This window comes from Carassius gibelio, chromosome B7, assembly GCF_023724105.1.
Source record: "Carassius gibelio isolate Cgi1373 ecotype wild population from Czech Republic chromosome B7, carGib1.2-hapl.c, whole genome shotgun sequence".
NCBI classification, from domain to species: Eukaryota; Metazoa; Chordata; class Actinopteri; order Cypriniformes; family Cyprinidae; genus Carassius; species Carassius gibelio.
The window spans coordinates 20,946,864-20,969,074 of NC_068402.1; the positions used below are offsets into that span (position 1 = coordinate 20,946,864).

Consider the following 22,211-nt stretch of genomic DNA (forward strand, 5'->3'; position numbering starts at 1 on the left):
CCCACCCCCTCCCCAATCCTGCCCATTTAGACTAAAAATGAATTAAGTTCTGCATCAACAGCCTCGGGATGCCCACCAGAGCTTGTCAGGGAAATGGAACGATGCGTTGATCTATGGCACAGATATTTGAAGGGGGAAAAGGTATTGCACGCTCTTTCCGAAGTATGTAAAACTGACTCATTTTGGTTTAATTTTATAGATTTTTTTTTAAATGGTAATTGCCTGTGTCCCCCCCATTAAGGCTAGACATCATCTTTGCTCCAGCTAAACCTAATGATTTTTAATGTAAAGGACACCGTTAAAAATCAAATTTATTTTCATTTGTCAATTCAAATAGAATCAGCAGAGGAAAGCACAGCTAAACAGCCGGAGGGCCGCACTGAAAATCCATTTGTCATGTACGTGCGGCTGCGGATGAGACAGTAGCCCGGCCTTTGCTTGTCTATCTCTCCACCTCTTGTCGCTCTTCCCTACCCATTGCCAGGAACACTTATCTGGTGATTAGAGTGGACTTGATCCAGATGTTACAATTATGAAGTGCTGGATCACATTTATTCTGACATCTTTCTTACATCTTTGTCAAGGATCTTTTTATGGTGGTTCAGATGCAGAGGAGCTCTGTAATGAGACGTGCGATGGTGCACACAGGTGGAGTGTAGAGGTGTGAGCTGATCTGTAGTCAGGCAGCAGGTGGATGCCCATCTCGTGGGCCAGCAGGTGTGTTCTGGTTTAGCAAAGCTCCTGAGAGACTTTATCATGCTTTTTCTCGCTCTATTTCTCTCTCTGTGTTTCTGAACTGCTCTAATCACCTCTCTGCTTCGGTGAGCCTCTCGCCTATTCCTCACCTCTGTGTCTATTCTGACCTGCACTGCAAAGCACTGTTCATCTTACACAGAAGTGTGGGTTTCGCTTCTTTAAGTGGTCAGTTTCTGAGCTGAATCCACCACAGATGTATGGGTTGATTTTTATTTTAGAGCTTCCACCTCCTCGTCAATCACTTTTCATTCCAGAGTCATGGTCATAGCCCTTTCAAGGCAATCTTCTTGTCATGAAGGAACAACTTCAGTTTACTTTAAAGGGGTCATCAACTGCCTTTTTCATTGTGTACTGTTCTCTGAGGTCCACTTGCAATGCTATCAAGATTTGTACATCCAAAAACATCATCTTTTAGAAGTAATAGGCTATTTTTGGGTCCTGTTTGACCCCGTCATCAGAACGCTCTGTTTGAATTGGTGTGACTTGCTAACATGTTTTTACATCCTTCATAGATGAACGCTGCTGTGATTTACATATCAAACAATCTGTAAAAACAAAGCAATAGTGACAACGTAATAAAAACAGTTACTCACACTTGTGTGTTGCGACATTACTGTCGGATCCAAAATGCTCGGTACAATGTCGTCTTTTAGGGAGCTTTCACATAAGTTTGATTGCCCCCCATGCCCCGCTGTACTTCGTTCATATTATTTATTTGCTCCCGAATCATGGTTCGATTGCACCAAACAAGCCAACAGCTGTGTATCCCTTTGCTTAGTAACGACTGTGCAGGAGAAGGTGGCAAAATGCATAACATTGCTCTCAGCACTTTTCTATATTTATGTTTTTGAACCATTGGTTTTGTTTCCAAAGCTTCAGAACATAAAGGCACTTACGTCTGTCTTACAAATGTACTGCAAATGCTCTAAAGGACACTGAAAGCGAACAGAAATTAGATATAAAGCTGTTAGTTTGAAAGCACACTTAGTTTCAATCTTTCTGAAAATCCAGCATTGAATTGTGACTTGTTTGTCTGAGGTGAAAATAAGTGAACAAAGTACCAAGTTCTTACTGACACGGTCTGAATCTTTATTAAAAATAAAGTTCATCCACTCTTTCCTAATGTTGGGATCAGAAGGAAAGCAACACAAACGTTTTTCCTCAGCTTGGCACTGCACAGCATTCTGTTGTCTTTATGGTCTCATTTGGTTTCTGTGTAGACCTGCATTTGCCTCTCTTGTCATTTACCTACTACGTCAATAATAGCTGTGTTTGAGTCCCTCAATTTTCCTCAGTGTGAAAAGATGGATCTCAAAATCATACAGTCACTGCTGGAAATGGTTCAACTATGCATAAGATGCTGGAAAACTGAAGAATCTGCAGGAATTTTTTCTGAAGAACAGTGCTCAGTTTAACTGTTCAGAACAAGCAAGGGACTCATTAACAACCATCACAAAACAACAAAACAGTTGTGGATCAACCAGGTAATCCCAAACAGTATTAAGAACCAAGGGTCTTTTGAATGGGGTTATTTTAATAATTTCAGCTATTTTTTTTGTCTTGTGGACTAAATGTAGACATCTTTTATCTAAAACATCTTACTTAGGACAGTACTAAATACAACATAACATACATTGTGTATGATCTCTCTTATTTAGTTAAAATTACTCACGTTTTCAAAGATTCTGCAAGGGGTTCACAAATTTCAAGCGGCACTGTATATATATATATATATATATATATATATATATATATATATATATATATATATATATATATATATATACACACATATACGTATATACATACAATTTTTTTATCAGTCTGGCGAGTAAACTTAAAAATGTACTAGCCAATGATGATTCAATTTCCATGGTGTCCGCAGAAGGTTGCTTATGAGACTTATTTGTTACTGTTCCATGTTGTGATATTAAAGGGTTAAGTTCACCCAAAAATGAAAATTCTGTCATTAATTATTCACCTTCATGCTGTTCCAAACTTGTAAGACCTTTGTTCATCTTCAGAACACAAGTTGAGATATTTTTGAAGAAATCTTAGAGCTTCCTGACCTTCCGTAGACAGCAACAGAACTACAAAAATCAAGGTCCAGAAAGGTAGTAAAGACATCGTTAAAATAGTCCATGTGACATCAGTGGTTCAACCACTGTCATGAATGCATGTCAAAGATTTTCAGTGAAGAGAATTGAAGAAAGGTTGAATAAAGTTATTTTTTATTTGCGCACAAAAAAATTCTCATAGCTTTATAAAATTAAGGTTCAACCAATAATGTCACACAGACCAGGGGCTCTCAAACCTCTCCATGAAGTTTTGTATGTCTCTCTATATCTGACACACCCACTTCAGGATGTGCAGTCTCCACTAATTAGCTGATGAGTTGAATCAGTTGTGATAATTGAGGGAGTCATACAAAATGTGCAGGGCAGGGGGTACTCCAGGACATGTTTGAGAACCACTGACAGACTATTGAAAATAGGCGTTTCTCAATGTCAAGGATACTTCCTTGGTAGGACTGATCCTTCCAAGTCACTTCCTTCAGAGGCTAGGTGAGAGTCCTCTTTAGCATACGGAGAACACGTAAATGGAACAGGCTAGCAAGTGCACGTAATTGCATCATTACGTCAGTGAAAAGGTCCGTTTGAATAACGCTGTGAATGGGATCATTAAATTACTTTGGACAACTTAACTTATAAAATAAATGCCGTTGACGCAACCAATTGTTAAATGACAGGTCCGGTTCAGTTAACCATTTGTATTTGTATAATTTACAATATTGCACTGGCATTTAAATGTCAAACTTTACTTATATTTACTACAGTTATAACAAATGTTTGGTAAAGTAAATAAAAACCGTTAACGCTCCGACTACGTTAAAGTTCAACATTTTTTAATTTTTGAACTAAGGTTAGATTGCAAAGCTGCGCGCATAGGATTGTGGGTGATTTGAGAGCGCGAAGAGCGCGAAGAGCGCGAAGGATACACATGTGCATCCTTTCCTGTGTATGGGATATTCTTCGAACGAAGGACTCAGTCCTTGGTTGAAATTCCGAGGATCCTCGACATTGGAACAGTCCTTTGACGGATGTCAATGACGTAGCATCCTCGAAATACTGGCTTCCGAGGATCCTTCCTTGACATTGAGAAACACCTAATGTCCTTACTACCTTTCTGGGTCTTGAACGAGGTAGTTCACTTGCTGACAATTAAGGGTCAGAAAGCTCTCGGATTTCATCAAAAATTAATTGATTTGTGTTTTGAAGGTCTCACAGGTTTGTAACGATAATGACAGAATTTAAATTTTTGGGTAAACTATCGCTTTAAGTGCTTCCTAAAGCCAAGATGACGTTTAGTTTTGTTCTGTAAGCATGGGCAATTATATATATATATATATATATATATATATATATATATATTTTTTTTTTTTCTTGAGAACACCTAATTGAATTGAGACTTTTAACATGTATTATATAATGTTTAACATTACAACATTACACAAAAGTCTTTACTGCTACTTAATTTAGTGATATTTTTTTTATAATTTAATGAATCCTTGCTGAAACAGTTTGAAAGAGTTTCTACTGATAGTACTCATATTTAATGCGTAAAGAACAAATATGAGAAAAAATTATTTGAATTAAGAAGCAAACTATATAGAAATAGACTATTTACACAGTAAATTGGAATCACTTGAGCTGAACCTAAATGTGACTATTAGAAAGGGAAAGTTCCTCACATGCTGGATGTATTCCAGAGAACAACATTGTGTCCAGATGTTTTATCAGGCTATACAACGTCCTCGCCTGACACATAAAAATGAGGGGCGATGGAGCAGTCCCACTGCTGTCTCCATAATCTCACCCTCAGCTCTGAAGTCAGAGGTTACGCTCTTGCTTTTGAGGCTTCCACAACAGTTAATCTTTGCATCAGTGCAGAATACTTGATGGGAAATGATTACACAACTTCTTAACAAAGCTGTATTAGAGGCACAAGATCACACTGCCGCTAATGATGAGATCTGAAGCTTTGGATTTATGGAAAAGCCCACGGATTCTGATCAGTGTGCTCGTATTGCAGGGTGTGTGATCTAATGAGGTCGAGATGCTGTGATTGTGTATTATTTACACGGCCAGAAGTGAACAAAAAATCAATGCGAGCAAAGCTGTGTGAAGATGAACAAAACGGGTCCTCTTCTTAGCCCTCTTAAGCGATTTTATTGGTGAGTCAGAGGGCTGATGACCAAGATCTTCTGCCACTCTTCTGAAGCCAAACAATCACCTGGGCAAGACATCACAGTGGAGGAGAGCAGAATGGGCAAGGAAGGGGGTGTGTAGGACAGGTATTTGACATGTAATCTGCCGATAAACAGAAGATTGAAAAGTGTGCTTGCTTAGCTGTTCTCTCTCTCTATCTATCCAAATCAGACCAAGGGCGAATTCAACAGGCAAACAGCAATGAGGGAAAACAAAGCTAGAGAAGGACACAGAAGCAGCAGAGTAGGTGGAAGAAAATAACAGGAAAGAGAATACACACTTTGCTCTCTTAAGATGGCTGTAGTCGTGCCTAGTCACACTATTAAACATCCATAGTAAATGTGTGTATACTGTGTGAAAGCGTGCCACAGAATTAGTTCTGTGTGTGTACTGTAGCAATGTCACTTAGGTCCATTCACAATGTACACATGCCTTCAGGTATTTTCTATGTAGCCGATACATACAGTACACCTACAGCTCCTTCTTGAATGGGCAAAGACTGACATCTTTAACACTTAGTCAAGCTTAAGTGTAAATAATGTATTTCAAAGCAGCAATTTGTGATGTAAAGTCCTGTCACTTTGACGCTCAATTCAGGACACAAGATTGACAGGCAGCTCCTTCGTGTCTTCAATTGATGTTAGATGCATTTTGTGGTCAAAATGCTTGCCTTGCCAAGAAATGAATGTAAATAGTTTTGTTAGTGAATGAAAAGTAGACAGGGAGGCAAAATATCATGTTATAAAACATGTACTGTAGATTTGAGCAGTCTTGGAACATGAATGCAGAAACTTACTTTTTGGATACATTAACTTAAGCAGGTTCAATAGGCCTCAACAGTTAAATACTGAAAAACGTTGAAGCACTCTTTGTTCTATTGCCTCCGGTTCTATTTTTTTATTCTCAAATAAAGCTCAAATCATGCTTACAAACTTTTTTCCTCAGGCTGATCCGGTTGATGCATACATTTGCTTGAAGGAAATCAAATTATATCAAGAAGTTGTTGGGACCTTTTAACTAAGGCGCCATTTACACTACAACATTAGGTACTGGTACTGTTGTTGCTGTTTAACAGTTTGCTTTAAAACTCTTCTTCAGCAAAGTGTGGATTTACTTCACCAATATTACAACCATAAGCAGAGACGCATCATGTACACAGGGAAACAGGTACTGTCTACTAACAAGGTGACAGCGCCAACTACTGGCCTGGCATACCTAATACAGCATTTTTGACCCTTTTTCGCAGATATGTGTAAACACAAATCGATTTGAAAATGTTGTCGTGTATATGTGAAACTTTTTAAAAATGCAAGGCCGTTTATGACTACATTATTGTCATGTAAACGTAGTCTATAACATGACACGTCCATTCTAACAGCTGCCATGTTGAGCAACATGATTTCACCCATCACTGTTCTATGAGTGGTCTGTCTCCTCCTTACACTGTCTCTGGTGTGTATCTAGTTTCAAGATGGAGAAAGAGACAGATCAGAGTAGTATAAACCTTTAAAGCAATTTCTAAATCTCTCAAAATGTTGACGGCACTGTACTCCACTTTTCCTTGCCCGCAGTCATTTTCTCAGAAAGTGACACACACAGTTGACTTACACTAACACAAAAGGGTCTCTGTATATACACACAGCAATGGATAAAATGGGGATGTGTTTCAGAGGTACAGATGATCGTCAGTGAGTGAAACATACAGCGACTCTTTGTTAGTGTCAGCATGTGGGCTGGACTCATGTAGTCCGTAATGGACCAAGGCCTGACTTCCCCCTAAATACTATCACCCCAGCAGTAAGTCACTGGTGTATCTACACAGAACCATGTGTGCTAGATGGGGGCATCTAAATACTGCTCTCTGCTGCAAGAACAAGAGGCAGATGTGAGTGAGGTGATAAGGATGTCAGCACTAAAAAGCCCTTTGTGTGAGCGATTTGAGGTTGATTTTAAATCAAAATTGACCCCATTTACTTTCTCTGTATGGATTTATTCTACTAATGTGGATGATTCATCCGATCTGCTGACGTCAACCAGGTCTAATTTTCACAATCAAGTCAATTCATGATGGACAAAGTAAAAAAAAGTTCTGTTTTATACCCTGTTTCACTCAGAAATGCATCAAAATACAGTAGCAAAAGAGTATTTCATGGAACAGTTCAGCCAAAAATGAAAATTCTGTCATAATTGACTCACCCTCATGTCATTCCAATCTCTATGACGTACTTTCCTCAGTGGTTACCAAACCCATACAATGCTAGTCAGTGTGTTCAACTCGCTTCAATTTTACAGCCAAACATTTTTATTTATTTATTTATTTTTAAATCTCCTTTTTGTTCCCCCAAAGAAAAAGGTCTGGAATGACATGAGGGTGAGTAAATGATGACGGTTTAAAAATTTGGCTGAACAATTCCTTAAAGAGTGTGCTATAGTGAATAAGGCATAGAATACAATTGGTAGGTTCTGCGAGATTGTGCAGAAAAAAAACACATCTAGGATATTGTTCAACCACAAACAAACTTCAATTTTCAAAATGAAAACGTATGATTTAGAAATGTAACCGATGCTAAAATTTCCTTTCCACCCAGGCACCTGATCATGATTTAAAATCTAACATTTCAGACTCAATTGCAAACATTCAGATTGGCAAGAGAGGGCACAACAGAAGTTAAAAATAGCATCTACACCTACACCTATCTGCCAATGACAACCCTTTATCTTATATTGCCTAGATAGGATATGACAGAGAGAGACTAGAGAGACTAAGTGTCAGAAATTCGATGAGAAGTGGAGAGAGAGGCTGATGATGTGGTCTGAAGCTGAAGATGATGGAGAGATGAAGAATCCTTGAAGAGCCAATACGATGAAACACAGAATTGAATACAAACATGTTTTAATCCACTGACAGTTCAGAAACATGTAGATCAGTATAAATCTTTACACTCACCAAATCTGCTGAAGACTATGTATGGTTCATTTAAAGGAAGTGTGAAGCTCTCATTTCAATTTTAAATGGTTTTGACTTTGAAAGAGTCTCTGACTGGTTGGGTAAACTCTCTCACCCACCCACTCGCTTGCTCAAATAAATAAAAAACACTTACCAACTCCAACACACTCTATCAACTCAAAAACCATGACAACCTTTGCTAACAAAACGGGCTGGAGGCTGTTTGAAAGCATTTGGAGGAGAATAAAGACAGATACTGGCACAACATTACTCCCATCTGCATCCTTCACTCTAAACTGTAAAATGCCCATGCGTTTGATGGGTATCAGCAGGCTTGTTCTGACCTCACGAACATATGAACATAGCCTGCTTAAGCCATCCACTAAGCCTCTATATTCAACACAGTCCCAGAACATGCAAAATCCTGCATTTGTTCACTAAACTGTTCAATAAATCTTAAAAAAATGGAAGTATGGAATATATTATTTATTTGAATAGCAAACAACTGAAGAAGCAAGACTCTTGATCCAACCAAAAATGTGATAAAAGAAACCAGAGATTCATAGAAAGATGCTGCCGTCTTTAACGAGAAGGTTCATGGGAGTGTTTAGAGTGATCCAAGCACAGATTGGAATAAGATAAGAAAGTGGGCATCTGTGGGGAAAGGATGTTTTAACATCCAGCTCCTGGCTGATGAGAATCAAATTACTCTCCTTGGCATCTCAGTCATTAGAGGCGACGATAATGACAATAGGCCGATTTGAACACACGCTGGTATATCTCGGAGGTCTCAGGATGCATGCTTCCTGATTACTGTGGAAGTGCTGGTGATGAGATTGGCTGTGGGGCGATTAGAAGAGACTACAGCAGCGCCAAAGCCTTAGGACACAAGGGGAAGGTTAAGCCTTTACTGACTTAAAGATTAGGTCATCCTAATGTATTAAGCATGAAGACCATAGACTAGAAACCCCAACGAAGCAGATCATAAAAAAGAAAATACTTTTTCTAGGATTCTGTGTGTGCGGCTAAAGTGACTCGTGATTCTCTGAGTCCGGACACAAATCCCCTGTCCTTCAGGACGATGTGAAGTTGTCTTTGTGTTCTAAAAGCATCTGGAGCATCTCTCATAGTCACTTGGAGGCCAGCGGCAGAGCCTCTAGTATCTTATCTCAATCAGAGAGCTGCTAATCCGTCCATGCCCTTCCTGCTGCTCTTTCAGGCCTGTCTGTCCTCACTTAGGTCAGACCAGATCGAAGATGGGTGACAAGCTTCTTCACAGGCACCTGCTCTCTTGCTTTTGTTGATGGCAACACTCAGCCAACCTTTAGCCTGTCATTTATTCACTGTTAACATAATAGTAAATGAAGTGTGATGTAAAAACTGTTTAAAGCTGTTTAGTGGATATATATATATATATATATATATATATATATATATATATATATATATATATATATATATATATATATACACACAAATTGATGTTTAATGCATGACAGACCTACTCTAACACATTCAAATAATCTCTGCAGTCCATTTACAGAAAGCTGCAAAAACCGCTTATTTAAAAATTGATGTCACAACCATAAGCTCATTTATCAACATGAATGCAGCATGCTCAGAAAGAGGGTGGAATAAGATCATGTATGTTGAGCCATATTAGAAGTGGAGAGGAAAAACAAAATGCCCCAGAAGTATAGAACGTCTCCCAAAGTCCTGTTTTATCAGGATCATCCAAGAAAGCCTCTAACTTAAGGTTTAAATTCTTTGAAGGTGAAAAAAAAGAGCAAGAAAAAGTGCTGCTGTGCTTTCAAAAACAGCTACTGTGGCAGTATAAAAAAGATCCTATTTGGATAAAAGGAAAAGTAATAAAGGTTGGGTTTTAGCCCCGGTTTGTTTCTTAGGAAGTAAAATACTAATGTTTGCAAACTTCTTTAAGCAAGACTTGCTTGGTTTAAAAATGTAATTTAAAAGTTTCATGGTGCTGAGAGTTTTTTTTATGTTTAAATATCAAAACAGAGTTGCTTTCTTTGTGATTCAATATCGATAATAAAAATCATTTCTTTGTTAAAAATCTTGCTGAAAAGAGTGTCTTAGCCATTCACTTCTTAACACACAAGTCATTGCCTTTGAGAGGTGGGTCGTAATGCTTTACAAGTATTCCTTCAATCTCCTTAAGTACCTTATGTGAAGAAAAAAAAAGACTTCTTGAGTAGGTCCTCAATTTAAGGTATTAAATAAGGTATTAAGTATTTTAACTCTTCGAATCGAGACATTTTGTTTTATAAATCTGGTGTATATAAATCATGTCTGCATTTGTGCTCAGAGAAACGACAAACAACAAGCACTACTCTAGGTAACACTTTAGAATAAGGTTCCATTAGTTAATGTTAGTTAATGTATTAATTAACATGAACAAACAATGAATAATACATTTATTACTGTATTTATTCATCTTTCTTAATGTTAGTTAATGAAAATACAGTTATTCATTGTTAGTTCATGGTAATTCACAGTGCATTAACTAATGTTAACAAGCACAACTTTTGATTTAAATAATGCATTAGTAAATGTTGAAATTAACATGAACTAAGACTTATAAATGCTGTAGAAGGATTGTTCTTGCTTAGTTCATGTTAATTAATACATTAACTAACATTAACTAATGGAACCTTATTCTAAAGTGTTACCCTACTCTGGAATGCTCAAAAGTCACGTTTGAATCATCAGACTGTCCTTCCAAAGTTGGAATTGCCCCACTTTATAGAAACAGCCTTTGTGCACAGAAGTTTTATAGGCTACTCTTCCAGGAAACAGTCCTCGTCTTTTGTAAAATGTGTCGCACACATCTGAATATTTGGGCTGAGCTGTTCCGTAACAGTGTTGTAGATACAACTTAACCACTGATTTCTAGTTGTGTCCTCTATTGGATGGCCAAACAAAGTAGTTTCGGTTTCACAATGAAGCACACAGCATTGTGTGCTTCATAAATGTTTAAATACTAATATAAAAAAATAAAATACTAATGTTTGCAAACTTCTTTAAGCAAGACTTGCTTGGTTTAAAAATGTAATTTAAAAGTTTCATGGTGCTGAGAGTTTTTTTATGTTTAAATATCAAAACAGAGTTGCTTTCTTTGTGATTCAATATCGATAATAAAAATCATTTCTTTGTTAAAAATCTTGCTGAAAAGAGTGTCTTAGCCATTCACTTCTTAACACACAAGTCATTGCCTTTGAGAGGTGGGTCGTAATGCTTTACAAGTATTCCTTCAATCTCCTTAAGTACCTTATGTGAAGAAAAAAAAGACTTCTTGAGTAGGTCCTCAATTTAAGGTATTAAATAAGGTATTAAGTATTTTAACTCTTCGAATCGAGACATTTTGTTTTGTAAATCTGGTGTATCTATCTCATGATGATGTGCAAATCTACTGATTTTAGTGAGACACGATTTTAGTTCCCCACCCAAAACCCAAGATATGTATATACCTTCCCATTTTTGGGTGACCATTTGCATTATGAAACATGTTCACAGTTCACAATGTCTCCATTCATATACTTTTTCACCATTTCACCATTATCACCACCAGTGCTTTATTCTGAACGTTTTGATCAGATCCTATGTAAACAGTACTCATTATTTGAACAGTAATTTCACTGGATGTTCTCTTCCTGTTACTCAAATAATCAGATGTATCATGAAATTTATTCCGATTTGAGTAATTATTGATAAATAAACAACATTATTTGTACCGGAGTACAGGTTTTGGCTACCTAGCACTGATGCTGACTTACCTAGCACTGGTGTTACGAAGAATGACGAGGGCATCAGGAAAGCCGTCCATGTTGTAGTCTCCTAAGTGCAAGGTGATGGGATTTTCTGAAGACGACACAAATCCCCACACAGAATCCTTCCTCCTGAAGTCCATCAGCACGGGAACCCACTGGAACAACAGAGGAAGACAATTCAGTTACATGAGCTGGCATACAGTACAAGAGATCACTGCTAACCTAAAAAGAAAAGCAACATAATTTCTCAAAAGTTAACTAAATAAAGTAGTTAACAAGAATTACTTTATGAAGTATTACTGATTGGCCAGCTATCTAGTGCATTGTGACTGGCCGAATTCCTCAAGGGTGTGACGGATATGTTATGCCCCTTAACATACAGTACTATGATGCCGCCTCATAGCACAACGAGACAAAACTAATAAAACCCTTTACAAACGAGGCATTTGTTGCATCCAGTGAGGACATAATTATTGATTATAATGACTTATACTGTCTTTTTACGTGTTGAGTTGCGTTGCGTATTGTGCTGTGTAAACATAAATCCATGTCTGCATTTGTGCTCAGAGAAACGACAAACAACAAGTACTACTCTAGGTAACACTTTAGAATAAGGTTCCATTAGTTAATGTTAGTTAATGTATTAATTAACATGAACAAACAATGAATAATACATTTATTACTGTGTTTATTCATCTTTCTTAATGTTAGTTAATGAAAATACAGTTATTCATTGTTAGTTCATGGTAATTCACAGTGCATTAACTAATGTTAACAAGCACAACTTTTGATTTAAATAATGCATTAGTAAATGTTGAAATTAACATGAACTAAGACTTATAAATGCTGTAGAAGGATTGTTCTTGCTTAGTTCATGTTAATTAATACATTAACTAACATTAACTAATGGAACCTTATTCTAAAGTGTTACCCTACTCTGGAATGCTCAAAAGTCACGTTTGAATCATCAGACTGTCCTTCCAAAGTTGGAATTGCCCCACTTTATAGAAACAGCCTTTGTGCACAGAAGTTTTATAGGCTACTCTTCCAGGAAACAGTCCTCGTCTTTTGTAAAATGTGTCGCACACATCTGAATATTTGGGCTGAGCTGTTCCGTAACAGTGTTGTAGATACAACTTAACCACTGATTTCTAGTTGTGTCCTCTATTGGATGGCCAAACAAAGTAGTTTCACTTTCACAATGAAGCACACAGCATTTCCACAACATGGCAGCGACAGCAACATGTCGGGGGGTGTTAGAATGAGCCCTTTTTTGAAGGTGTGTTTGACTCAACTTTTATAACGAATATCTATTTGGATTTGAGACTTTAGTCTTTGCTACTTTACAGATGTCCTTTATGCACTAAGAGGCATAAAGCCAGTCTGTGATATGAGCCAAAGTTAACATGTCATGTTTTTACAGATATGTAATTTAGCAGACACTTACAGTGCAACTTACAGTGCATTCAGGCTATAATTTTTTTTTTTTACCCATACCTGTATGTGTCCCCTGGGAATTGAACCCACAACCTTTTGTGATGCTAACACAATGCTCTACAACTGAGCCACAGGAACACACCAAATCATTAAATCAAAAAATCATGTGAACAACCCAAAAAAAAAAAAAAAAAAAAAAATTGGACTGAATGCAGCCAAAGCAAAGCAGCACACCAGGCAGTGCAGCATTATGGTTCTCTCGCTCTCTGGGCTCGGTCATTTGCACATGTGTGGGGGAGGCACAGGCGCAGATGCTACAGGCTTTACTCACTCATGAATGTAAAACAGAGTGCCAGGTGCATCTCTGCATGCTTACATCTATGGGAATGGAGGCGAGAGAGGAGAGAGAGACTGCTAGAGACATGCAGGGATAGGGGAGATGGACACAAAGTGGTAAAGGCAGAGCGTTCTGTAATGGCTACTAATAAGATTTTTTCCTGACTCTTGGTACATAGCCAGAATCAACAATATATGTATGTACAACTATTTTGCATTTGTACAAAATAATTTGTCTAAAGCTAAGATTGGTAATATCTCTAAAGCAAGAACTATTGATGTTAGTCTCCTTTCTGCTGAAAAGAAAAATAGAAGTCAAGCTCATGAGTCATGGTGTGCACTGTTAGACTAGCCGCCTCATTATGAGCAAATGTGAGAGTCCTGCAATGTTTGTTTACATTGCAGCACCATTTCCCTCTAAGCGCTTGACAGGTTATCTAGGACAATTTCTGTTAAACCTTGGTTTTAAATATTTGAAATGCCGTTCAGATTGTTAAAGATCTACAGTAACAATTACAAAACGCATAAATATTCTTAACCTTCAAAAAAGATTATTTCGAAAATACCTAACCTTATAAATGCTAATGATGTAACATACTGATTATCGAATTTAACAATAACTAAACTTTAAACCACTACTGTATGACAACACTAACAACTGTCAAACAGTTACAATAACTAATCTTTAAACATCAGATACTTAATAATAGCTAACTTCAGTAAGTTAGCAACGTGATTAAGCTTTAAATAGAGATATAACGAAGTTTAAACTGCTAGATAACAAAAACTGACTTTCTAACAATTAGTCACAATAACTGCAAACCTTAAAACATTACAACACTGTTATTAAACCTTAATCCGCGATAGCGGATAGCGATAAGACAATAACTAACTTTCAATAATTAACTTTCAAATAGCAAGGTAGCTGATTCCATAGGCTATAGGGCCAGCGACCAAAAAAGTTGTATCATTTTAGACAGGATTGTGGGACATGCTAAAGTGCTTTATCAGAAGATCTGCTAGATAAGTAAAGGAGGATAAGATCTTTAATTTACGATGAGGCTTGATCATTAAGGGCTTAAAAAACAAACATCATCTTAAACTGGATCCTAAAATAAACCGAAAGCCAATGAAGGGAGACTAAAATTGGAGTGCTTTGATCATATATATTTTTAGCTAATGTTAATAGCCTTGCAGCACCATTCTGGACCATCTGAAGTCGCGGGAGTGAAAATTGACGAAGACCAACATAGACAGAATCACAACAATTGTGAGGAAATAAAAATGTTAATAATTTTCTCCAAATTATGAAAAAACAAAAATGATTTTAGAAATGATTTGTAGCTCAACTATTCTTAACAACTGTGTTTGACTCAAAGTTCAAGAAAGACACCCACATTTCTCAACTGAAGTGAAATTGAAGGAAAAATTATTTCCAAGCTTTTTAACCAGGCAACAAATAGATTTCGGGGACCAAAATAATCATTTCAGTTTAATCATTATTATGCTGGAGACAGTGATCTGACAACCAAGTTCCAAGAGTAATTTGTCCTCGGAGCAGTCCAGAGAAGGCTGGATGGAGTCACCAGTTTTCCAAGGAATATTTAGCTGAGTGTTATCACCAAAATAAATAAAAATTAATATGTTGCCCAATAATACTTCCAAGAGGAAGATTTAAAAAAGGGGGGGCTCAATATAGAACCATGAGGAACCCCACTAAGAATTGGGGCTGAAGATGAGAAGAACTTGCTGAAACTACAGAAAAAGTTATCTGTAAAATAAGAAATAAATCACTGTAAGGCTATGCCCTTTATAGGATACCATAGTCTAGTGCAGTGGATCTCAACCTTTTTTTTTCAGCGGGCTGCACTATGGTCCAAGTGCAGTCTCGCGGGGCGAACGCATATAATTTACATATTACACCACCAATACAACCCAACCTGATTTATAATATTATAGCCTAAATATTATGATATCCAATCTATTACATTCATTGAAATAAATAAATAATTCTACTCCCCACAAATAAAACACCTGATTCTGTCGTGAGCTAAACAATATGTGAGATTCAGCTCGAAAGGAGTAACAGCACAAAGAATTTGCGATTGTAAAGCCTGTGTTATACTTTCTGGATGAGCAATCCAGACGCTTACACGGCCAGCGCAGACGCAGTCTTCAATTTATCATTCTGAATGCGCACACTGATGGTTCGCTCTGCATACAACATGGTAACAAACAATTGCCCAGAATTATTGCACATCTGACTGTCTTTATATTCTTTTATTGACAGATTACACAGGTTTGAGTAGCAATGAACTTCTTCCTGTGCACTGACCAAGCGCACCTGTCCGCGCGGTCGTCTGCTCAGAGCTGCGGGACACACTCTCTGATGACGGTATTTACATCATGTCTACCTAGTGGTCCATAATGGACTCGTGGACGTGGAAAGTTTAACAGAGGATTTAAGATGCAGTCTGTAAGACGCGCACGGGAGCATGACCCTGACGCGCCTCATTGCAGAAAATGTGCATTCACAAATGTAGCCTATGTTGATCCAAATATGGAAAGCACTTTCGAATTTAATAATATGAGGTTCTCTCCAGAGATGTTTTGCCACATTTCTTCAATTAAGGATTGCTACGTGTTATTTGACAGAACTTCTTCAAGTTAGTTGCGGGGCAAACCAAAAATCCAGCACTTCTCCTTCACTACTGACTACTACTTCACTACTTGTTTCTACGTGTTCATTCGCTGGCATTTTTCACATTTCTTTTTTCTCCCTTAAAACAAATTTGTCCATTCTGATGCTCAATTTTACCTTAACTAATGGCTTTTGATGACTTTTGAATTGAATTCTGCCAAAGTGCACACTTGTATGTGTTTTTTAAACGTGTAATGTCATGTGAGTAGGTCTGCTCATGTCCGAAAATAATATATGAAAAACAAATTTCACATAACACATTAGGATATAGCTTATATTTCATTAGAAGCCTAAATTTTTTATTTAATGTAAAATATAAAAATGAATTGTAAAACTGAAAGGTATTTTATTTTTTCAGCACATTGCGGGCCGCATTTGAATTCGTGACGGGTTAAGAACCACAGTGTACCAAAGGATGTGGTAAGATGGAGTATTTTTTTTTTTGACAACCCATCTTCAGTTAAGTGACGTATGTTCTCACTCTTATTTTCTCCATTCTTTCTTTTTTCTTTCTCTCTCTCACTCTCTTTCTCTCTCTCTCTCTCTCTCTCTCTCTCTCTCTCACTCACTCACTCACTCACTCACTCACTCACTCACTCATTTAATGAACGTTTAATGGTTCTTAAGCTCCTGGAGCGCTTCCCTCCCACAAGACTGCTGAGCCAGACCTCAACCCCCACCACAGGTCCTAAGTAAGCAGTTCTGACTGATGGGCTGTTAAAACAGGTTATGAGATGTTATGACAGCTTATGGGCACACTTACTGATAGCTCATCATAACCAAGAAGAAATACTGACAGGATTTTATTTAATTGAACATGCCTGGCAAACCATTTCTGAACTAGGGCCATTATTGTTGAGAACCTCAATACCAGCTGAAATAAAACAAATGATCCTTGTGTATGTGTATGAGCTATCCCAGAGACCTTTACTGCCACTCTACTATTAAGAACTACAGTAAAGCTTCACATACAAAAACAAAACATCTCTTTCTCTCAAGAAGTCACTCACACTCAATGGCCTTAACTCCCAGCTGAATTAAAGACTCTTTCTATTCGACATAGAAATGATTATGCAAACAGTCATTGCCCTTGAGGCCATCTACAATTGGCTTCCATCACTTCGTGTCTGCTTGTGTAAATTGACTTATATCAGTGCTGACTGCTGGTTAATGCTAAGTCTTATTGATTTATTAGGGAGGGTAGATGGAAATCACAAGGCTGTGGGATGACATTGTGGTGAACACAGAACGGGTCTACTCAAGTCCTTCTAGCTGAAAGTTAGATTCAAATTGATGCATGTCATTACTATTCTGAACATGAGTGTTTTCAAACCTTCAAATTTAAGAATGAACTGTCTCTGACAGCTTACAGAAAAGCAGAAATACCCATTTACAAAAGTATGCAAAGCGCTGCACAGTTTTCCATTTCAGACACCCACTTATCATGAAATAAAAGATTTATATACAGTATACACAGATTTTCAAAAGCCATTCTGGTTGTATTTTTGTTTACTATTTATCAAATAAAACCAAATTCAAGAGTACAGAGACAACACAGCTACTTTGGATTTTTCCTCTGCTATTCACTGTCACTTAGCAAAATGGTCCATTTGTGAGTGCCTCAAAGTCACAGTTTTATGTAACAGCAAAGTTTCTGTGCATGTGAATCATATTGGTTAGCCCGCTTCATTTGCAGTTTGATAGAAAATAGATTACAACACCTCTCTGTAAAAGAATCAGTTGCATTGAGAGCATGCAAATGTTTGTCAGTCAGAACAGACGCATTAACAGCCATTCATTCAAAGTGTTTATCACTCCGGATATTCAAACCGATCATTCGTCCTGGTGTGAACAAGACTTCAGAAGATTAGGAAAAAGCAAGAGAAAAAACATGAAAGACTGAGAGATGATTTAGCCAGTAAAGGTATTGAGAATTAGATGGTGAGACGTATCCTGCTTTACGATGAAAGCGAAAGTACTTGTATGTGCCAAACTTGGCATCTAGACAGTCTGAATATGAGCAGGTGTGATCTACATTGAAAACATCCTTCCAAAGTTTAAAAATAACCTGAACCAGGTGGTATTCAAATGTTTTTGGAGAAGATATTAGTCCAGATCTTGAATTAGCTTTGCTTGGATGTTCTGACCCTACATTAGCATTAACACATTATCAGCAACTGTCTCTTATGTTTGGTATGGTGGTAGCGAAAAGGGTGATTTTGATGGATTGGAAGTCCACTTCACCGCCCAGTTTTCATAAATGGCTGACGGAGATGGTTGCCGCTCTCAAGCTCGAAAGGATCCGTTTTTCTAAGATTGATGCTTCTAAAAAATTTTATCAAATCTGGGGCCCCTTCCTTAGGTATCTTTATAAGTGTTGAATTAATAGCTCATTGTTCTATTCCTTCACTCCATCTTTAATCTTAATGTTTTGTGTATGTTTGATTAGGTATGTCATTGTTTACGGTGTATATTTTTCATTGTATCTGGTGCCTGTTCGTGGGGGTGGGTGGGGTGGGGTGGTTTCTCTGTTTGTTTGTTTTTTGTGTAAAGTATATATATTTCTTGTATAAAAATAAAATAAAATAAAGATTCTTTATGGAACCTGAAAAAAATAAAAATAAAATAATAACCTGAACCAGCTGCTGTTGAGAATCGGTGTTGGCGGCATCAGCTGATGGCCAGGGACTGAATTAACTTTTTCACTCACAAGCCAATTTGGCTACAAAATCTTTGTTATCGGCCATTCATAACTTCTACTAGCCAAAATAAATAAATAAAAATACAGAAACAAAAGAACAGCTTGAGGCTGTCTACACTGGACATGACAAAGCAATCACTGCAAATAATTTTGTATCAGTAATAAGCTTTAATAAACAAATTAAATCAGTATCAACCAAATCTTTGCAGAAGTGCATATGAAGTGGCATTTAGATGTAGGCTATTTACACATGTTAATGCACCTTAGAGCGACAAGAAAAGCTTTAACCTGCAGTTACAAATGCATAAATAACGTTTGGATATTTTAAACATGAAATGCTGAATACTGTTATATGAAATTATATTTAATTATATATAATTATATATATATATACCAGCACGTTTTTTTTTAATCAGAGTAGAATTTCTATACTTCCCTGTGTTGACCTGATTATCACTCTTTTGTGTTAATCACAATCTACTGCATATACACAACTTCATTTTAATGAAAAATAACAAATGAAAAAATATATAATCATAATCTATGACAAAAATACTATTATAAACTAGGTTAGTGGATAATTCAGCAGCAAAAGACACTATAGATTCTGAAAAAATCATGGGTGCACAATAATTTCATCAAATCTAGTGAAATATTTTATTTACAAATAAAAGTGAAAAAGTCTAAAATCTGGTAAAATGTTACACATTGCTCTTTTTATGGTTGTAAAATACATTCATGAAAAAACAAGTATATACTGTACATTTATAAAGAAATCTAAAAGACGTTTCTTTTAAATATATAGCACATTAATAAAGGCAGCAACAAGAAAGACTATTAATAATCTTTGTGCAGAAAAGTATAATAATACTAAAGGCGCCAATACAGAGCGGCACAGAGCGCTTATGTGCATCCCCTGCACAGAATGATGAGCTTGAAACAACACGGAGTCACAGTGCGTAGGTTGCTCGGCTCGAGCTCATCTTCAGTTCTCTCTTCACAACAGTTCAGCCAGTGTACTGTTTGAGTACACTGTTACTGGTTTATTTCCACTCAGAGGGAGTGTTAGCCACGTTAAAAAAGTAAATAACTTAAGGGGGGGGGTGAAATGCTCGTTTTCACTCAATATCATGTTAATCTTGAGTACCTATAGAGTAGTACTGCATCCTTCATAACTCCAAAAAGTATTTAGTTTTATTATATTCATAAGAGAAAGATAGTCTGTACCGATTTTTCCCGGAAAAACACGAGCGCCTGGAGGCGTGACGTGTGGGCGGAGCTAAAGAATCATGAGCGCCAGTTGCGTTGAGAGCTTTTGGAAGCTGTGACAGCTGTGAAGGCTGAAACTGAACGAGAGCAGCAGCAGCAAGGACTAGCTCCGAGCGGGGCTCGAACCCAGGTCTCCGATGGGAGGTGGACGCACTAACAAGGAGGCAGAGATATTTTAAGCAGTTTTACTCACCGCCTGTGGTTCCAGCACACAATCGTGACCCTTTTTCGTTGGGATTGCATCATCCTTAAGAAATAAACGATACGCAAATCCGTCGTCAAACTGGGCTTTGTTTGTAAAACAAGCGTTTTAGAAATGCAGGGGAACAAACACAAACACTTGCACAACTCCGTTGATGCTCTGTAAAAATAAACTCCATTCACTGGTCCCTTAATGCTGTTTTCTTTGGTAATCTGTGCAGGGTTGTCTTGCCCTGGCAACCAAAAACACACTCCTTTTGTGACATTTCGCGATGCTCTCGCTCTGATCAGTGATTGTCTGTGCACAGCCTCTCTCTGCTCTGCTATACGGGAGCGCGCGCTCTTCCGGCAAACGTGCCCTCAGGACCCATATAAGGAAATTCCGCTCCATCTAACGTCACACAGAGCCATACTTGAAAAAAACTTTCCGAAACTTGTGACAAACCGGAAGGAGTATTTTTGGAACAGAAATACTCCTTCAAACGTACAAATTAATTTTTGAAACTTTGTCCATGTTTAGCATGGGAATCCAACTCTTTAACAGTGTAAAAAAACTCAGTATGCATGAAATAGCATTTCACCCCCCCTTTAAGTAATTTGTCGATTAATGTTAACTGGAGACGCAAACTGGTTCAAACGATTCAGTCCAATTTGGTGAACCGGTTAAATCAAATGGTTTGTTCTTGAAACAGACATCACTAATACAAAGGGAAGAGATATTGATACGTAGTGTATTAAATATGTGCGTTAAGTTTAATTAGCCTTTTCTTTGAACAGTTTTAAACCTCAGTTACTGTGCGCTCTTGAAGAGAGTTTCGTCGTTTTGACTGTAGTAACCGAACGCGACAGTTTGATTACTGAATAGAGGATGACAGACAGCCGCAGCGGAAAGAAGAGTTTATGTGAACTTGAGCTTTATGATTAAATATTAATCTGTACCTTACATGGAACAACTTCAGAACACTTGAAATACATCCAAAAAAACATGGTTTTCATAAAAACATAATGTTTTTGTGCCTTTCGTGGGGCTCAACAATAACACAATACTATACGCACAATATCAGATTTGGATCAGTCTCATCTGACCAATACCCGATTTGCAGAAAATTCCAATACCGATCCAGAGTATCAGATCGATGCATCCCTAGTTACCCACCACAGCTGATGTTTACCTATATTTGACAGGTTGGCGTGTGTTAATTTCAAACCCTGCTGATGGCCAATGAAGACTGTTGGCGGCAAACCAACCTGGCAGCGTCGACCTGTACCATTGAACAAAGAGCCTAGCACACATTATTATGCTACATGCAACGACATCCCTCAATCTTTAATGCTGACTGAAGAGTGGAGGAGGCCAGCTGGGTCACACAGAGAGAGATGTAACAGGCACCGTACAAAATTCACGCAGAAATAAGCCCGACAGGATGTGACTGGCAAAATGTCCTGCTTATCAGCAGCCTTTGGAGAAGTGTGAACAGGTTCAAGTCAATAATTCAAGCTCAGTAAACAGATTATACTTTAAGCCACCATACAACGAAGAGTATTTTCCTACCATCTGCTTTACACAGACCTGGACTCTGACAGGTCAGGGGAGGGTTTGGGCTACTCCTCTGGTAGGCGCCTAGAGAGCCTGTGTATGCCGCTCATTGTTTAAATGGATGTGAGAGCTCATCTGAGAATCAGCCAGGCCTTCCTAACAAAGACTCTGCACATTTATCATCTTGTTTGTGGAGAACATCTACCTGACAGTTCATTGAGGCAAACCAGGGGAACACGTGGCATGACTCGTACAAAAAGATGCTTTTGC

The 22,211-nt window shown here is 37.7% G+C and overlaps 1 protein-coding gene across 2 annotated transcripts in view; it reads right to left on the minus strand.

Moving 5' to 3' along the window:
• Positions 1-22,211, minus strand: part of LOC127961860 (T-cell immunomodulatory protein-like) — a 129,565-nt gene that overhangs the window by 44,652 nt on the left and 62,702 nt on the right. For both annotated transcript variants that reach the window (XM_052561133.1, XM_052561134.1), the window contains exon 10: positions 11,766-11,914. In XM_052561133.1, coding sequence (XP_052417093.1) covers positions 11,766-11,914 — 149 coding nt within the window. The remainder of the gene's footprint in view (positions 1-11,765; positions 11,915-22,211) is intronic.